The sequence below is a fragment of the Amblyraja radiata genome, chromosome 7 (genome assembly GCF_010909765.2).
Source record: "Amblyraja radiata isolate CabotCenter1 chromosome 7, sAmbRad1.1.pri, whole genome shotgun sequence".
In the NCBI taxonomy this organism is placed as follows: domain Eukaryota; kingdom Metazoa; phylum Chordata; class Chondrichthyes; order Rajiformes; family Rajidae; genus Amblyraja; species Amblyraja radiata.
In genome coordinates, this window is record NC_045962.1 from 57,780,028 (window position 1) to 57,800,795 (window position 20,768).

General features: G+C 41.6%; 1 protein-coding gene across 1 annotated transcript in view; it reads right to left on the reverse strand.

The window, feature by feature from the left end:
* Positions 1-20,768, reverse strand: part of dpp10 (dipeptidyl peptidase like 10) — a 683,609-nt gene that overhangs the window by 103,778 nt on the left and 559,063 nt on the right. The window contains exon 9 of the mRNA XM_033024629.1: positions 10,319-10,473. Within this exon, the coding sequence (XP_032880520.1) occupies positions 10,319-10,473 (155 nt within the window). The remainder of the gene's footprint in view (positions 1-10,318; positions 10,474-20,768) is intronic.

Here is a 20,768-nt window from a genome sequence, read left to right on the forward strand (position 1 = left end):
CGGCCATTGTGAATTAAGGGACACTTGAGATTAGAAGCAAGGAGTGGACTCCCTTAGTTAAATTCCAGGAAACATTGAGGCTTAATGGTCACACCACAGCAGAGGTATCAAGAATTAGTCAAGACTGATTTAAGAGTAAGTTATCACTAAATTACTGCCTACATTAAAGATATTATTTTATATATCCTTACAGAAATAAACTTGAATACTATTCTTGCAAAGCAAAATACTAATGATGCTGGAAATCCAAACTGAAAAGTACAAAATGCTGTAAGTATGTTGCCAGGACTTGAGGGCCTGGGCTATAGGGAGAGGTTGGGCAAGGTTAGGACTTTATTCCTTAGAGCACAGGAGGCTGAGGGTTGATCTTATAAACATGTATAAAATCATGTAGGGAATAGATAGGTAAATGCACAGAGTGTTTTACCCAGCGTAGGGGACTTAAACACTAGGGGACATAGGTGAGAAGTTTAAGGTGAGAGGGAAAATATTTAATAGGAACCTGAAGGGAAACTTTTCCACACAGAGGGTAGTGGGTATATGGAACGAGCTGCCAGGGGAGGTAGTTGAGGCAGATACTATAACAGCAGTTGGACAGGTACATGGATAGGAAAGGTTTACAGGGATATGGGCCAACAGCGGGCAAATGGGACCAGCTGGTCGGCATGGGGTAAAGGACATGTTTCTGTGCTGTATGACTCAATTAATCTATTCGGCTGTTCAGGATGTGAATCATCCTACCACAATCATGGAGCAGTGCCGAACTACTATCTACCTCTTTGATGACCCTCAGACTATCCTTGATCGGACTTGCTGGCTTTACCTTGCACTAAACGTTATTCTCTTTTATGTATCTGTACACTACAAAACTCGTGTATCTGTACACTACAAAACATTTCAAAACTCTTTAGATTCTGGAGTAGTTCCTGAGAATTGGAGGGTAGCTAATGTAACCCCACTTTTAAAAAAGGGAGGGAGAGAGAAAACGGGGAATTACAGACCAGTTAGTTTAACATCGGTAGTGGGGAAACTGCTAGAGTCAGTTATTAAAGAGGGATAGCAGCACATTTGGAAAGTGGTGAAATTATTGGACCAAGTCGGCATGGATTTATGAAAGGTAAACCATGTCTGACGAATCTTATAGAATTTTTCGAGGATGTAACTAGTAGAGTGGATAAGGGAGAACCAGTGGATGTGTTATATCTGGACTTCCAGAAGGCTTTTGACAAGGTCCCACATAAGAGATTAGTATGCAAACTTAAAGCACACGGTATTGGGGGTTCAGTATTGATGTGGATAGAGAACCGGCTGGCAGACAGGAAGCAAAGAGTAATAATAATATAATAACTTTATTTATAGAGCACTTTAAAAACAACAACTGTTGCAACAAAGTGCTGTACATGACTAATCATGGACAAAAAATTATTACACGACAATAAAAACATTAAAAGAGAGAGTAAAAACAAAAAAAAACCCATTAAAAACACTAAAACAGGAGCAAAGTCTCATGCAGGGTCAAAAGCCAAGGAATAGAAATGGGTTTTAAGATTGGTTTTGAAGATGGACAGTGAGGGGGCCTGTCTGATGTGCAACGGCAGAGTGTTCCATAACGCCGGAGCAGCAACAGAGAAGGCTCTATCCCCTCTGAGCTTCCGCTTAGACCTCGGTACCTCCAGGAGCAGCTGATCAGCTGACCTGAGGCACCGGGCAGGAGCATAAGGATGAAGCAGCTCAGGGAGGTAAGGCGGGGCGAGGCCATTTAAAGATTTAAAAACAAATAAAAGAGTCTTAAAATGAACTCGAAAGTACACCGGGAGCCAGTGGAGGGAGGCCAGAATTGGCGTTATGTGCTCCCTCTTTCGAGTTCCAGTTAAAAGGCGAGCAGCAGCATTTTGAACCAACTGGAGACGAGCCAGGGAAGATCGAGCAACTCCAAAAGTAGGAGTAAACGGGTCCTTTTCACAATGGCAGGAAGTGACTAGTGGGGTACCGCAAGGCTCAGTGCTGGGACCGCAGCTATTTACAATATATATTAATGATTTGGACGTGGGAATTGAATGTAATATCTCCAAGTTTGCGGATGACACGAAGCTGGGGGGCAGTGTTAGCTGTGAGGAGGATGCTAGGAGGCTGCAAGGTGACTCGGATAGGCTGGGTGAGTGGGCAAATGCATGGCAAATGCAGTATAATGTGGATAAATGTGAGGTTATCCTCTTTGGTGGCAAAAACAGGAAAGTAGACTTATATCTGAATGGTGGCCGATTAGGAAAAGGGGAGATGCAACGAGACCTGGGTGTCATGGTACACCAGTCATTGAAAGTAGGCATGCAGGTGCAGCAGGCAGTGAAGAAAGCGAATGGTATGTTAGCATTCATAGCAAAAGGATTTGAGTATAGGAGCAGGGAGGTTCTACTGCAGTTGTACAGGGTCTTGGTGAGACCACACCTGGAGTATTGCGTACAGTTTTGGTCTCCTAATCTGAGGAAAGACATTCTTGCCATAGAGGGAGTACAGAGAAGGTTCACCAGACTGATTCCTGGGATGTCAGGACTTTCATATGAAGAAAGACTGGTAGACTCGGCTTGTACTCGCTAGAATTTAGATTGAGGGGGGATCTTATAGAAACTTACAAAATTCTTAAGGGGTTGGACAGGCTAGATGCAGGAAGATTGTTCCCGATGTTGGGGAAGTCCAGAACAAGGGGTCACAGTTTAAGGATAAGGGGGAAATCTTTTAGGACCAAGATGAGAAAAACATTTTTCACACAGAGAGCGGTGAGTCTCTGGAACTCTCTGCCACAGAAGGTAGTTGAGGCCAGTTCATTGGCTATATTTAAGAGGGAGTTAGATGTGGCCCTTGTGGCTAAAGGGATCAGGGGGTATGGAGAGAAGGCAGTTACAGGATACTGAGTTGGATGATCAGCCATGATCATATTGAATGGCGGTGCAGGCTCGAATGGCCTAATGGCCTACTCCTGCACCTACTTTATATTTTTCTATGTTTCTATGTCTATAAATGGATCGATTACAATCATTTATTGTCTTTCTGCTGACTGGTTAGCACGCAACAAAAAGCTTTTCACTGTACCTCGGTACGCATGACAATAAACTAAACTGAATCCTAGGTGTAGATTGATAAATTAAGTTTATGTTTCAAATTGATCGTTGAATCTGAGTAATATTCAAGAGAACGATTGTCGATCTGCAACATTGACTCTATTTTTATTTCTCAACAGATGTTGTCTGACCTACAAAGTATTTTAGCAATTTCTCTTTGGAAAAATCTGCAGCAATCCCTTTGGTAGCTGCTATTTAGGGCTCTTAATGCAGAAAGTTGGGCTAAATGTATGTACATTTTACCTGACTTTGACATTTATTACTCATAAATAGCCTCCCACATATATGGGTGGGAGAGCTAACATCTATTTAATAGCCAGCTGTAAAATTAATTGAAAAAGGAAAATCGGTATATGTTGGATTAACTAAGAATTAGAGGTCACACTTTCTCCATTGAGAAAAAGTAAGCCTGGTGTTGACTGCTTCAGTATGTAGGGGCCATCGTTGCCCAAGCAAGCACTTTAAAAATGACCAGCTAGAATGTCAGAAATATAGGCCATTCTGTACTTAAGAAAGGGTGATAGTCTATTTAAATACAGGAGAAAGCTCCCTTTGGTGATGTAAGCAGAAACTTAAAATAATTCCACTTACATTGCTAGGTATCTGCTCCAATTTTCCTGTCAGCACTTCCCACTGGTGAAGAGTGATGCATAATGCCCTGGATTTCAAAGTTTTGGTTTGAAACCTGGAGAAAGTTAAACTCAGGGTGACCATGAAAGGTCAGCTAAACGTTTACATGTGGGAAAGGAAATCATAATGATTGTGCTTGGTTTTAAAGTGTCTCAAGCAGATTTTCAAGGTTGGAATGCTGCAAAGTGGTGCAAGCTAGAGTAATGAATAGCATCCCAGTTCTGTACTGGAACACAACTGGTCGAGCTGCTTCCTCACAGCGCCAGGGACCTGGATTCAATCCTGTCTTCAGGTGCTGTATGTGGAGTTTGCAAGTTCTCTCTGTGATGGCATGGGTTTCCTCTGGGTGATCCAGTTTCCTCCCACATCACGACATGCGGATTTGTAGGTTAATTGGCCTCAATAAATTGTCCCCAGTGTGTGGGGAGTTGGTGGAAAAATTGGATAATATTGGAATAGTATGAATGGGTGCTCAATGGTCACTGTGGACTCGGTGGGCTGAAGGTGGCCACGTTGGGCTGCACGGGTGCTGTCTGATTGGAGTTTGTACTTTCTCCCTGTGACCCCTTGGGTTTTCACCGGGTGCCCTGGTTTCCCCCAACACTCCAACGACATAGAGGTTTGTAGGTTAATTGGTTTTGGTAAAATTGTCCCTTGTGTGTAGGATAGTGTTAATATACGGGGTGATCACTGGTCAGTGCACTCAATGGGCCTGTTTCTGTGCTGTATCTCGAAAGGGAAATGGCTAGAAAGATATAACCATATAACAATTACAGCACGGAAACAGGCCATCTCGGCCCTTCTAGTCCGTGCCGAACACTTACTCTCACCTAGTCCCATCTACCTGCACTCAGACCATAACCCTCCATTCCTTTCCCATCCATATACCTATCCAATTTATTTTTAAATGATAAAATCGAACCTGCCTCCACCACTTCCACTGGAAGCTCATTCCACACAGCTACCACTCTCTGAGTAAAGAAGTTCCCCCTCATGTTACCCCTAAACTTTTATCCCTAAATTCTCAAATCATGTCCTCTTGTTTGAATCTTCCCTACTCTCAATGGAAAAAGCTTATCCACGTCAACTCTGTCTATCCCTCTCATAATTTTAAAGACCTCCATCAATTCCCCCCTTAACCTTCTGCGCTCCAACCTAACTTGTTCAACTTTTCTCTGTAACTTAGGTGCTGAAACCCAGGCAACATTCTAGTAAATCTCCTCTGTACTCTCTATTTTGTTGACATCTTTCCTATAATTTGGCGACCAAAATTGTACACCATACACCAGAATTGGCCCCACCAATGCCTTGTACAATTTTAACATTACATCCCAACTTCTATCCTCAATGCTCTGATTTATAAAGGCCAGCACACCAAAAGCTTTCTTTACCTCCCTATCTACATGAGATTCCACCTTCAGGGAACTATGCACAGTTATTCGTAGATCCTTCTTTTCAACTGCATCCCTCAATTCACTACCATTTACCATGTACGTCCTATTTTGATTTGTCCTGCCAAGATGTAGCACCTCACACTTATCAGCATTAAACTCCATCTGCCATCTTTCAGCCCACTCTTCCAAATGGTCTAAATCTCTCTGCAGACTTTGATAATCTACTTCATTATCCACAACACCACCTATCTTAGTATCATCTGCATACGTACTAATCCAATTTACCACACCATCATCCAGATCATTGATGTATATGACAAACAACAGTGGACCCAACACAGATCCCTGAGACACCCCACTAGTCACCGGCCTCCAACCTGACAAACAGTTATCCACCATTACACTCTGGTATCTCCCATTCAGCCACTGTTGAATCCATCTTGCTACTCCACTATTAATACCCAACAATTGAACCTTCTTAACCAACCTTCCATGTGGAACCTTGTCAAAGGCCTTACTGAAGTCCATATAGACAACATCCACCGCTTTACCCTCATTTCCCTAGTAAACTCTAAACAAAAAATTCAAGAAGATTAGTCAAACATGATCTTCCAGGCACAAGATGCGTTATTTGCTCCAGTCAGCCTAGATTACAGGCATCACTGCTGCTTGCAGTCTGGGTCCCATAGTCGTTCAGCCATTGCTAGTTCTTTTCCAAGTTTGGTTTTGGGGACTATCTACAATGTCAGCTAGCTTGCTCCCAAAAGCTACATTGACCAATGCATTGTTCAACACAGCAAATGTTTATAGCTTCTTTCCACTTCATGGCAATATCAGCAGAGCATTGCAAACCATCAATCCAATTATCTCTTAAAATGTAGACCAGCAATATCTCTTTGCTCTGTTCCTCTCACTGCAACCTTTTTGTACCACCATACTTATTATAGGTGACAGTGCCTTCATCCAACAGGACAGAACACAAATCTCTGGAGTAACTCAGCGAGGCAGCACCTTTGGGGGATATAGATAGGTGTCTCAATGTTTCAGGTTGGGACCCTTCTTCAGATTGGCATGGGTAGGCGATGTTTCAGTTTGGGACATTTCTTCAAGTTCTAAATCCTCCAGAGAAGCTGCCTGACCCACTGAGTTGCTCCAGCACTGTGTTCTAAGCAAGATTTCAGCATCATCCACTTCACCTTTAAAAAAATTGCCAGCTTAGTTTTTCGTTACCTCATCTGATTTTTTTTCTCTTTCTCTTGGCTTCATGCCTGGTTTCCATAAGTTCATCTATGAAACGCCTTTTGACATTTTCACATTGAAGCCTCTACATAAATACAGATACTTGAGTACAGTGGTTTATACTAACAGATAAAGAGCTCTACTGCTCTGTCAGCATCAGCACTCAGATCGTGAAGGTCAATTACTTTCTCTCTAGTAATGATTCACAATGTCTTTTTCCTAAAGGCATACATATTTTAGAATCCCTCAGAAACAAAGGTTATTCCCTCACTCCCTAGCTAATCCCTTGTGCCAAGCACAGGCAGCTGTGTAGTTCAGAGACAACTGCCATGTAACTAGCATGAACATTATAACACGTTTTGAGGCAGTGTCGCTGATGGTTTGATAGATCATGAGCATCTTATACAGTAACCCAGAGATTGCTGTAAAGATCATGGAGATTGGTGGTAAAGTAGTAGCTTCATCACAGAAAGAGTTCTAGCTAAAGATGAGACAAGATATTGGTATCTAAAAAATGCCCAAACCAAGAAAGCCTATCCATTTTTGGGGTAGTACAGTGGTGCAGCCAGTAGAGTTGCTGCCTCAGAGTTAAGTGTGTTGAACAGTCATATGTACCAAAGCATAACAATTAAATTCTTACTTGCAGCAGCATAACAGGTCTGTAAACACAGTATTCAATAGATAACATAATAAACAAACGATTAAAAGTTCAATTAAAAAAACCCAATACAGCAGTATTAGTACAATATGAAATGAAAGCCCAAAATCCTTAGTGCAACAAACACTGTTCATAGTTTGCAGTTTAGTTGGTGTTTGTAGCGTTCAATAGCCTGATGGTTATTAGGTAGAATCTGTTCATTAACCTGGAGGTCACAGTTTTCAGACTCATATATCTTGTTCCCGATGGCAGTGAATCGAGAATATGACCAAGGTGGTGTTGGTCCTTGATGATACTGGCTGACTTTTTGAGGCAGCGCCTCCTATAGATTCTTTCAAAGGTGTGGTGATCAGTATCTCACAACTCCAGTGATCCAAATTAAATCCTTACCTCAGGTACGGTCTGTATAGAATTTGCATATGTTCTCTGTGAGCGAGTTAGTTTCTCCCACACACCCTGATGACCCTGTGACCTCAGTCTCCGAGCCCGATGTCAGAGCATCCTTCAAGAGAGTGAATCCACACAGTGGGTCTGACCGTGGCTGAATGCTAAAGACCTGTCTGGACTAATTTACTTGAGTACTCAAGGACATCTTCAACCTCCTGCTTCTGTGGTCTGAGGTTCCTAACGTACTCAAAAGGGCATCATTTGGTATTGGTTCCCAAGAACAGCATGGTGACCTGCCTTATTAACTACTGCCTGACAGCATTGATATCTGCCATAACAAATCGCTTCGAGATGTTGTTTATGGCGTGAATCAACTCTTGCCTCAGAAGATCCTAGATCTGCTTCAATTTACCTATCACCATAACAGGTCAACAGCGATCTCACTAGCTCCCACTCTACTCTTGACCATATGGATAATAGGAAGACATTTGTCAGGCTGCTGTTCATCGACTATAGGTTGCCGTTCATTACTGTCATCCCTACCAAACTTATTACCAACCTCCAAGACCTGGGCTTCTGCACTTCCTTTTGCAACTGGATCCTTGACGTTCTTCTTAGTAGACTTCAATCAGTGTGGATCAGTAACAACATCTCCACATAAATGACAGTCAACACAGGTGCACATCAAGACTGTGTGCCGATCCCCCACTATACTCTCTTTTACAACCATGACTGTGTGGCTAAGCACAACTTCAATGTATAAATTAGTGGTAACGCCACTGCAGTTGGCTGAATCATTGGTGGTGCTGTCAGCATGCAGAGAGATAGAACACCAGGCTGAGTGGTGCTACAACAACAACAACAACCTCCTCTTCAATGTCAATAAGGCCAAGGATTTGATCGTTGACTTCAGAAAGGGGAAGTCAGGAGATCACTCGCCAGTTTTATTAGAAACAAAGAGCTACCAGTTTTTTTATTGGTGAGTCGGTGGTGGAGAGAGTTAGCAGTTCAAATTACTGGGCATTAACAGCTCAGATGACCTGCTATGGGCCCAGCACATAGATGGAATCATGTAGGTGGTACATTAGCAGTTTTACATTCTTAGAAGTTTAAAGAGATTCAGTATGTATCCAAATACTCTAACAAACTTTTACATATATAGAGTGGAAAGTATTCTGACTGGTTACAACATGGCCTGGTATGGCAATTCCAACACAGAGGAACGCAATAGGCTGCAGTGATGGACTCAGCCCCGGTCCATCACGGGCACAGCCCTCCCTCCATTGAGAGCATCTACATGAGGCTCTGCCATTGAGCCAGAGGTATAGAAGCCTAAAGGCTCACACCACCAGGTGGTTGAACAGCTAGTCTCCTACAACTATCAGGGTCTTGAACCATCCTACACAATCCTTAATCCTACTTTGACAATGGAACACTATGGTTCACAACTTGCACTACAATTAACGTGTTTTTTTATTTATGTTTTTCCACAATCTTGCTTTTTTTTTTGCAGTTTTCTTACTTTTTGAATTTTGTGTAATTTATGCAGAATTTGTTTTTATCCATGTCTATGTGCCTGTAATGCTGTTGCAAGTAAAAATGTTCAGTATACCTGTACCTCACCATACTGGTGCATATGGCTATAAACAAACTCAAATTATTGCTGAGTTATGCCAATAATTTCAGGTCTTCCACATCCACGTTGAAGTCCCGAAGTTGGAGACACTTATGCCGAAATATTCAAAAAAATCCAGACCATCGTAAAACCAATGACAAATGCCTGGTCTGGTTTTCTGGCCATAGAATTACTCAGGTGATAAGTAAATACTGTAATTGGAAAGTTACAGCTGTCTTTACAAGAATAGCACTGACTGAGCTTCCATCTTCACTTATCTGCAGGCACGGGTAAAATGAAGGACACCTGAAGGTGTTTGGCATAAACCAGCTTCAATGTTATAATATAATAGTTCTTCTAATTTATTGAAGGCATCTATAATGATTTACTTGCAGAAAATGCTCTGCATCTTAATGCTATATGCTCTTTATGCACATCTTTTGTCCTGAATCCTACAAATTTGATAGTTACTTTACTAGAGATTAAAGATTGTAACTGCAAAAGTTATTTGCATCTGTTCAAAAAACCTAAGTGCCTAACATTTGACATGATGATTTACTATTATCTGCTTCTATAAAATGGCTGAAGATATATTTAAAAGCTGCTGTGGGTTGTTTTAAATATTTAGGTAAGTGAAAATTGATCATCTGCCACTATCCAGCTTTCATTTGGCTTCAAAGTAACCAGATTGTTGCTTTTCATACACAGGTCTGTATGATACAGAACACTGCAATGATTCCTGTAACATTCAAGACAGGTTCTCTATAAGAGCACGTTGAACAGCCCATATAATTAACAATTAGTCACCGAATGCAGTCTATAAAGCGCAGTTCACAGAAACCTGATAGGAATATTTACTTATTTCGACAGCCATGGCGAAAGTATATTTGTAAATCAGCTAACCCATCTCACTTCAGCTGCTTGTCAAATTCACAATCATTCACTACTTCTGCACAGCAGAGATAGCTTAAATCTGTGTAAACAGACTCAAAGGGCAAGGCACAGTTTACTTTTGTGGTTTTAATAAAACTGCAGTACTTACAGAATATTGCTAAAGGTGATGATGGATGTCCTTTCTTTCCCCACCTTTCCACAGAATTCACAAATAATAACATCTCATTTTCTTCTTCATTAGGCTGACAACATCAATGTAATTAGACCCAATGAGAGTGAATCTATTACACTGCACAATGCAACAACTGATTACACCATGATTCTGATTACAATTTTATGCATTACTCATTAATATTTTTAGAAGATTTATGATTATATTTCTTACCTTAGGATATGGATATTGTTTTCCCTTTGGGTACAAATTGCCAGTAAAACGTGGGATTATCATATTAGGTACCAAGGAGTCATTGATCATCAGAAATGCCAGACGTTCTCCATTTGGGGACCACCAGTGAGTAACATGGGAATGTATCACCTCCTCTGTAATCAAAGCATTTTCATCAAAATAAGATGATCAATAAAAGCAATTAACAAGTGTAGTGTCTCCAGAGCAATTTACAGCTAAGAGGAGCTTATGAGCATTGGTACGTTCAAATACAAAATGAAATATTTAACATTTAGATGTATTTATCCATTGCTTTTGAGGAAAATAATGACATAATGCAAGATAATATAACTTTAGTAACATCTGTGAGTGAATTGTGCATACTAAAATCAGACTAAATCCTATCACATTTTTACCTCGTGTATAATGAATCACTATTTATGGAAGCGAATAATTTTTATTATAACTCACAATTACATTTATCTACTTATATTTTATAGCTTTATAGTGCTCCAGAATTAAAAGTATTATAGAATGATAAGAAGCTATTGTATCTATTAAAGTTGTCCCTAACAGGTTTTCAATTCAGGTATTTTCTAATTCTGTTTTTATAACCTATCACTTGTCTACATTTTTAAAGCAATTATATGGCAAGATATAGGTGATTCTTTCCTTCTTTTCTTTCCTCAAAGGACAACACTGAACAAAAGCAATAATTTTCATTAATGGTTCAGAAGCTAACCCAAAACGTGAGGGAACAAATGGGGCAGCACGGTGGTGCAGTGGTGCAGTTGCTGCCTTACAGCGCAAGAGACCCGGGTTCATACAGATGGCACCAGGTTCTATGGGTGCCATCTGTATGAAGTTTGTACGTTCTCCCAGTGACCTGTGTGGGTTTTCCCTGGGTGCCCCTGTTTCCTCCCACATTCTAAAGACCACAGGTCTGTAGGTTAATTGGCATAGATAAAATTGTATATTCACCCTAGTGTGAGTAGGATAGTGTTAATGTGTGGGGATCGCTGGTCAGTGCGGACTCGGTGGGCCAAAGGGCCTGTTTCCATGCTATATCTCTACACTAAAATAGGCTTTGGAGTTGTTAGTACCAGTACACCAGCAGTCATGATCATGAATGGTTGAGGTTATAGATTTGGGGGGGGGGGGGGGGGAGCTTTGTTAAGGTGTTACAATGCATTTGCAACTGGCTATGAAAGCCAAGAGAAATACATATGGTCATCCCTCTACATATGATTCAGCACCATGATGAAAATTACTTTTGAATATTAGTGGAAATTACTCCTAGATGTTGTCAAGATACTTGGCTGCTACACTGATTGAATGTATGGGAGTAATCCTGGTGCTAAACAGCTGATCATTTGGGGGATTTTCTGGTTGTCCTCCGTGCTCTAGATGGCGGTACATGCACTGCAATTGTTTTTCTGGCGGTTTAACTCGCAGGACAACTCAATACTACCATTTTGGTAAATGCTATTCATTTCTAAACACAATTTTAGAATATTCTTTGAGTTGTACTTGCATTCAAATCTGGAAACAATGCCATGAAGTTAAAACGCAACTCAACTCTTGAAAACAGTAAATAAAAAGGCAAGACCCCCTCCATAAGGCTGTGAAGCAGCAGTTAGTATTCATAGCCAGACCATGGAGGTACAGTACTTCTCTTTAACCTTTGAGATGCCTTATGAGCTTACTTTTTAATGATTTTAATAGTAGGAAATGTCAGTCACATTTACTGCATTTGAAGTGAACTGATTATGGGCTAAAACCCCGCAGACTTCCTGAAGGAGCCACAATGTTGTATTGTGAAACATCACATTGCATCCCACAGTGATTCACAGCTGGCAGCTTGTCACAGTCTGACAGACATACCTGTACATATTGATTGCTGCCATGTTATTATAGCTTTAAATATTATGCTGCAATGCGCGTAGCTGAAAGGGCAATTATCACAATTATACTGTTCAGTGCATTCAAACATTGAGTATAAACAACATTCAGTATTCAACATTCAGTATTCAGCAGCTTTAACATGCAAAGCTCCGATAAAAAATATGTTTATTTTTCTACACTCTTCCATGAAAAGGTGTTGATAACAATAGGTTTACAGCAGGGTTCCGATAGGGCCCTAAGTTTACTGGTTACTACAGTAATCAGAGATGATGATGCAGGAGCTAAAGATATTGATTACAGGATAATTGACTACCACTGCTCATGGGCAAAACAATTATGGCCTTTGCCATATCCTGAAGCATGACTGAAACAACACTTTGCAAACAATATTTATTTTCTCGTGGATTATGGGACAGTGTATTGTGGGACACATATAGCTAATTATTTGTACGAATGAAGTGGTATTCATATTATGAAATAAAATTAGCTGGAGTTGGGGATCTAGTGGACATTGTGAAATATCATTATGAGGCGGCAGATACCTATATATTATGAAAGTTTGTTCATCATTGCTATAATTTCAATTCAGAATCTGTTACACACGCAAAACAAAATAGGTGGTTAACGCCTTTAAACTACCAGTAAGCCATCAGATCTAAAAACATTTTGCTTGAGAAAAGCTAAATTTTGTTGAAATACATGACTAACCTTTTATGACATTAAATCCTATTTAATTAAATGATATTCTACAAATACTCTAGTCTGTAGCTTGGTTTACTGAACTGAAGCAATTTCAAATGTAGAAATAGTGGAATGATGATTTCTGAGAGTGGTTATGAATTTTGTGCTTCAGTGACCTATTAAAAGAGCCATGCAATTAAATGAAAAAGCATGGAACACTGAAGACAATCATCTGGATTACAAGAAAGTCTTTGCCTTTGCAAGTATGGTTTATTACCTCAAGTCTTCTTTTCAGCACTACTGATGATCAAAATGTGGGCTAAACTTTTGTTTTCCTCTTAATATTTCTCAGCATTCAGATATAACCAAAATGGAATGATGGAATGTGAGTTTGACTCGTCCAATGGCCTATTTAATCAAGTATCAGAATATAGATTACACATGTGAATGAGGATAACTGGATGGATAAACTTTCTCATAATAGTTGCCCTCCTACAATTCTAACTCCAGTCTACCCTCATTATTACAGACCTCTTTATTACAGATTTTGATTAAAGCGACGGAGTGTCCCCACGGTAATCAGACACCACTGTCTCTTTGAGAACACAGGCTTTTAATTACACTGTGGGAGGGCATTGAAATTGACAAGCAATTGCTTCAATCTGTGCAATAATGAAGGACATAAAGTGCTGGAGTAACTCAGTAGGTCAGGCAACAGATCTGGAGAGAGCACAGATAGGTGACTTTGCAAGTTGAGATTGCGCCATACAAGTGGTAACGGGTTGAGAGCCACAGCGCCAACATTTACCGCCTTCCCAGTCTCTCTGCGAAGGCGGTGAAGTCACTGCTGGCACACACTACCACCCCAGCCACTTCCACACCAGTCTTACTGACCTTCACCACCAGGCCGGGTTGCCAACACTGGCCCATACCATCTCACTAGCTGATTCCAGGCTGGACTGACTGCCGCCACCGCCGGCCCACACAGCTTCCTCAGCTGCTTCCTGACCACGCCTGACACCACCACTGCAGACTGTTATCTGCACTCAGGCCGCCTGCAGACCTTGGCGAATAACTCTGCTGATCCTCACCTCTCCCCGGCCGCCAGCAGGCCAGGGCCATCAACTCGCCAGGATTCCAGGCAAAATTGCAGATCACGAGCCTGAAAATGGGTCTTGACCCAAAACATCACCTCTCCACGTTCTCCAGAGTTGCTGCCTGACCTGCTGAGTTACTCCAGCATATTGTGTTCTTTTGTGTATTAACCAGCATCTGCAGTTCTTTGTTTCTGCTACTTGTGCAGTGATACTCTAATTATACTTTAATACTCAGTAATCACATACTGGGTTATAGCAGGCAATCGTCAATAAAATACACGATTCCCCCCACTTGGTCCATTAATACAAGGGATATCTGTATATATTTGGCTTGTCTGTTTAAAAAAATATATTAACCAGGTTGATTCCTGGGATGGAAGACTGATTTATGAAGAGATATAGCATCAATTTGGATTATATGCATAGAATTGAGAAGATTGGGAGGGGATCTCAGAAACCTACAAAACTGTAATAGGTTTGGACAGAATAAATGCAGGACAGATGTTCTCATTGCCTGGGGAGATCAGAATCAAGAATATGATTTATGGGCAACATGTAACATAGGAAAATACATCACAGCAATGTTTAGTCCTGTAAACCTTTTCTATCCATATGCCTGTCTAAGTGTTTTTTTAAATGGTGTTATAGTACTTGCCTCATCTACCAGCTCATTCCATATATCCATCAACCTCTGTTTGAAAAAAATGCTTTTCAGGTTTCCATTAAATCTGTCCCCTCTTACATTAAACCTGTATTTTGGTTCTTGATTCCCCTACCCAGTGTATATAAACTCTGTGCATTCACCCCATCTATTCCCCTCATTATTTTATACTCCTCTATAAAATCACCCCTCAGCCTTTTGCACTGCAAGGAATAGGGAGAGGCCTGCCCAACCTCCCTACAGCTCAGCCCCTCAAACCTTGACAAAATCCTCATAAATCCTCTGCATTCTTTCCAGCATTTTCAACGTGTTATGGAACAACAGCGTCAGCAATTGCACTTCCTTTTCCAGTGACTTTTATAACCAGTTATGATTCTCCAGCAAATGTAGTTTATGCAAATAAACTGTTTATTGATGTTCCAGTTGTTCAAATTAATTTGAAGTCCATCGGCAACTCAAGGAGAAAAAGGTTTTTAGTTTAAACCTTAACAAGAACTGTCTAACATAAAGCACAGATCATTCATGTTGATGTGTTCACTGGTTTTCAATGCATTTTCAAACTTTTCCCATTATCCAAGCTGCAACATAGCACAGACTATCAGCACTGGCGCTGCCACTGTGACAAGCACTATGATTGAAAAGTCATAGATAAGGGCTCCAATTTACAACTCTCATTCGTGCATGGCTTCACCAGTCTGGAGTCAGCTTGAGACTTCATTAAGCTCATTACTGTGCAATAGCCCATGTCCCACAGATATGTGGCAGGGAAAGGTTATGTCATACTTCAGGGACTTGAAAGCATGCTAGGGATGCCTCCTCAGGCAATGCTTCATCCAACTCTTTAGCCAGCCTCTTTAAATGACTGCATTGTTTCCCCAAAATATACATTCTCAACTCTCGTTTATAAGTAAACTAAAGGGCCTTCTTTATCTTGTTTAAAGACATTTGGACAGCTACATGGAAAGGAAATGTTTAGAGGGAAATGGACCAAACATGGGCAAGTGGGACGTGTAGATGGGCATCTTGGTCAGCATGGACAAGTTGGGCCAAAGGGTCAGTATTCATGCTGTACGACGCTATGACTATCAATTATGACAACTGCCTATACATAGAACCAATTCACTTTCTCCTACCACTGATATGCTGGGGAAGGGGAGTGTTAATACCACATGATTTGGAAGTAGAAAATTCACATTGTGTTTTTCAACTCAAATGGAAGTACTGAGGGAAAAAAAGACAATATTGTAATTGAATGAATAAATGAATGAACCTTTATTATCACATGTGATGTGTCACAGTGAGATTCTTTGTTTTGCATACCCAAGGTATGCAAAAAGTCACCACATAAAGGGTGCTGACAAAGTTACAAAGTATTCAATTTTAACAAATGTAAATTCCGTTGCCATTGAAAGATATCCAATATTTCCTTCAGCAGAAATATTTAAATATTTGAGCATTATATTTTTGGGGTAATCTCAATGGAAAGATGTTTTACTTAGTAAGGACAGATTTGGAGATTAATGTTGTGTATTAATTGGACAAAGCATTTAATTAATGATTTGATTGATTACACCAAGTCTGATCCCACTGGTAGATTGAATAATTTCTTGTGTATTCAATTTCTCTGTCTCCTTGTAGAACTCATCTTCTTTTGTCTTTGGTCACATTTCCTTCTCTAGGCATTCCAGTCTTGAACAACTGAAGTGTTGTGATGCATACAGCAGACAACAATAATCATTGAAGTTTTAGCAAAGCTACATTGTCCCTGAGGGACAACCTTTTCACACATGGGGTGATGGGTATATGTAAAATTTTGTTAGAGGAAGTATTTGAGGTAGGTACAAAAACAATATTTAAAAGACACTTGGACAGGTGCACGGATAGGAAAGATTTGGATATGGGCCAAATGTGGGGAAATGGAACGACATCAAAAAACCTTGGCGTGATATTTGACTCAGCCCTGAAATTTGACAAACAAGTCAATGCCGTGGTAAAAGCTAGCTTCTTTCAGCTTCGGACGATAGCTAAAATAAAACAATTCCTCCACTTTGATGACCTCGAAAAGATCATCCACACATTTATCTCCTCCCGCCTAGATTACTGCAACTCTCTTTACACTGGCATCAGCCAATCTTCCCTGTCCCGCCTGCAACTGGTCCAAAACGCCGCAGCAAGACTCCTGACGGGCACCCGAAAAAGGGACCACATCACCCCGATCATGGCCTCTCTCCACTGGCTCCCTGTGCGGTTCCGTATACATTTCAAGACCCTCCTCTATGTCTACAAAGCCCTCAATGGGCTTGCCCCCTACATTAAAAGTCTTCTCACCCACCACACCACCTCCAGGTCCCTCAGATCGGCCAACTTGGGGCTGCTGAATATCCCGCGGTCTAGGCATAAGCTTAGGGGTGACCGCACCTTTGCGGTTGCAGCTCCTAGACTGTGGAACAGCATCCCCTTCCCATCAGAACTGCCCCCTCCATCGACTCCTTTAAGTCAAGACTAAAATCGTAACTATACTCTCAAGACATTCCTGACGTCCACTGAGCGAGGGCTATCTGTATATATGTATGTAGTTTGTTTGTTTATACTATTCTTATAACAAATGTAAAGCACTTTGGCCATCGAGAGTTGTTTTTTAAAATGTGCTATATAAATAAATGTGACTTGACTTGACTAATTTAGATGTGGCATCTTGGTCATCATGGGTGGGTTGAGCCAATGGGCGTGTTTCCGTGCTGACCGACTCAATGACTGCAAATGGGGTGAATGCCAATTCCCGAGATTCAAGCAGATTCTTATGATAATCAGGTGCGGAATCCACTTTTCTCCAGACACTTTCTGGGCAGCTCAGTGATGCAGCTGGTAGATCTGTTGCCTTACAGTCCCCGTGACCTGGGTTCAATCCTGACATTTGGTGCAGAGTTAGCTAATATTTCAGCCGTGACCTCTGTTTCACACACATCCCATAGCTGTGCAGATTGGTAGAGTAATTGGCCACTGTAGATTGTCCCGCACATGTATGTGAATGGTAGAATCCCGGGGAAGTTGATGGGAATGAGCTGGGAGTGAAATGGGATTTGTGTAAATGGGTTCTTGATCACCAGGTAAGTTATTGGGCCTGTTGCTGAGCTGCATGACTTATGACACTGCTCTGATGCACTTGGCTAATGTATTTTAAATTACTGATTTCGTTTCTTCATGCTGAGCTACAAATGTAATTTATTCTCGGAAGAAATGTAATCATTTTGTAAGTTGCCAAGAAGAAAATTGCTAGGCACCATTATGGCAGAAACAGCTTGAATGTGATGTGCACTGGACATATAAATGCATTTTTATTGAGCACCCTGTGCTAATTTATGCTACTGAAATGATAATTCATACAAAGTTGTGCTTCTGCAGTCTAATATCTGCTTTCTGTTATCATCCTATTGTAGAATTAAAGGGAGCAAAATTAGGCAGTATTGTGATCATGATATGAACTAAAATTATACTATTTGACCAAATGCCGGGTTGGGAATACAATTTGTCTTGCCTTTCATCGTTATGACCAGCCAATGATATTTTTTTAGTTTGGTGCACAATAGCACAGTTCAGTTCAAGTTAGATGGTACTCAATAAAGTCTTCTTACAGGTTTTATTGGCGGCATGTATTGTGGCTGGAAAAATTGCTGGAAATCCTCCCATATGTCTTTGAAAGTTGCTGTGAGGGATGACGAAAAGGTGATGTTGGTTATCCAGATTTAGAAGATGATGATGATTTCATGACCATTTTCCTTGTGTTTTGTTTTCCAGAATCTCTTCAGATTGACTGTGGACTGCTTTGACAAAACTGACTGGCAGATGTTTGCGGATGCAGCAGAAGGCAGAATCAACAAATACACAGTCTCTGTCTTAAGCTACATAAGTAAGTGCATCAATGATGTTGTTCCAAAAGCCACCATCTGCACTTAACCAAATCAGAAACCCTGGATCGGAGGAGAAATTTGTGCCAAACTCGAACTCAACTCAGGGGACACCAACGCCTACAAAGCAGCTAGGTATGACCTCCGCAAGTCCATTAGTAAAGCCAAGAGAGTCTACAGGGACAAAGTGGAATCCAACTACTACAGCTCTGACCCCAGACGCATGTGGAGAGGATTACGTTGCAACACAGATTACAATGGGAAAAACAGGAGCACAGTCCAGCCTACCGCCTCGCTCCCGGACGAGCTTAACACCTTTTATGCCCGGTTCGATGCAGATAACATAGCGCCCACCATGAGTGTACAGGTGTGCAGGGGGACTACCTCACTGATCCTACAAACGGCAGACGTGAGGCGGTCCTTCAAAAAGGTCAATGACCGCAAAGCTCCAGGGCCGGAGGGTATTCCAGGGCGGGCTCTCAGGGCGTGCACTGATCAACTGGCAGAGGTGTTCACCAACATTTTCAACCTCTCCCCGAGTAAGTCTGTGGTTCCCACTCACTTCAAAGCATCCATCATTGTTCCTGTTCCAAAGAAACCATTAATCTCCTGTTTAAGTGACTACCGGCCTGTCGCACTGACATCAGTCATCATGAAGTGCTTCGAGCGGCTAGTCACAACTCACATCTGCTCCTCTCTCCCTGACACCTCCCTCAGTTTGCTTATAGACCATACAGGGCCATGGACGATGCCATCGCCATGGCAACTCACACTGCTCTCACCCACCTGGACAAAGGGAATACATATGTGAGAATGCTCTTCATTGACAACAGCTCAGCATACACCACTATCATTCCATCAAAACTCGTGCCCAAGCTCCTTGATCTTGGACTGGAGACCTCCATCTGCGGCTGGATATTCAACTTCCTGACGGGCAGGCCCCAGGTGGTGAGAATAGGCAGCCACACCTCTTCCTCACTGACCCTCAACACAGGCGCACCACAGGGCTGTGTGGTTAGTCCTCTCCTGGACTCCCTGTTCACGCACGACTGTACTGCTAAGCACAGCTCCAACATCATCTTAAAGTTTGCTGATGACACAACCATCCTGGGTCTCATCACAGACATGAGACGGCCTATAGAGAGGAGGTAAAGGCACTAAACAGCTGGTGCCAGGAAAATAACCTCTCTCTCAATGTCAGCAAAACGAAAAAGATGATCGTGAACTACAGGAGACAGCAGGGGAGTGGACAACTCCCCATCCACATCGGTGATGCTGAGGTTGAAAGGGTCAGCAGCTTCAAGTTCCTCGGTGTGCACATCACTGAGGACCTTTCTTGGACACTGCACACGGACACAATAACTAAGAAAGCCCGCCAGCAGCTCTTTTTCCTAAGAAGACTGAGGAAGTTTGGCATGAACGCCAGCATCCTCACAAACGTCTACAGTTGCACCATTGAGAGTCTGTTGATGGGCTGCATCACAGTCTGGTACGGGAACTGTTCTGCCCACAGCCGCAAATCACTACAGAGAGTGGTGAAGGCGGCACAGCACATCACTGGCAACTGTCTCCCGGCCAGTCAGGACATTTCCCACTGGCGGTGCCTGCGGAAGGCACACGGCATCATCAAGGACCACAGCCACCCAGCACGCAGACTGTTCTCCTTGTTGCCATCAGGCAGACAATATAGGAGCATGGCTGCACGTACTACCAGACTTAAGAACAGATTTTATCATCATGTCATCAGGCTTCTGAACTCATAAACACATCATATATGTTGATTATTTTATTTATTATTGTCTTTTACCTACCAATGTCACTTTTATCTTATCTTTTTTTTTTTACCTTCATTTTATCCTTGTAATATCATTGCTGAGGTGACCCGTTGTCTTGTCAAACACATTTCATTGTACCGTTGACCCTGTGTTAACCTACATATGACAATTAAAACTGAACTGAACTGAACTGATACATCTCCTACATTGTCCCCCATTCTTAGCATTAACCATTTTGCATTTCCTTTTGTGAGTTTGCAGAGTGTTTGAGCTGAGGGGATTAGAGTTGAGATAGCATTCAGATCAACCATGATCTTAATATGTGGCAGTGTAAGCTTGCAAAACCGAGAAGCCTACTCTTGTTTTTAATTTATGTATGGCCAGTTATTGTTAGAAGAGCAAATGAGGATGAATATGATTATCTAT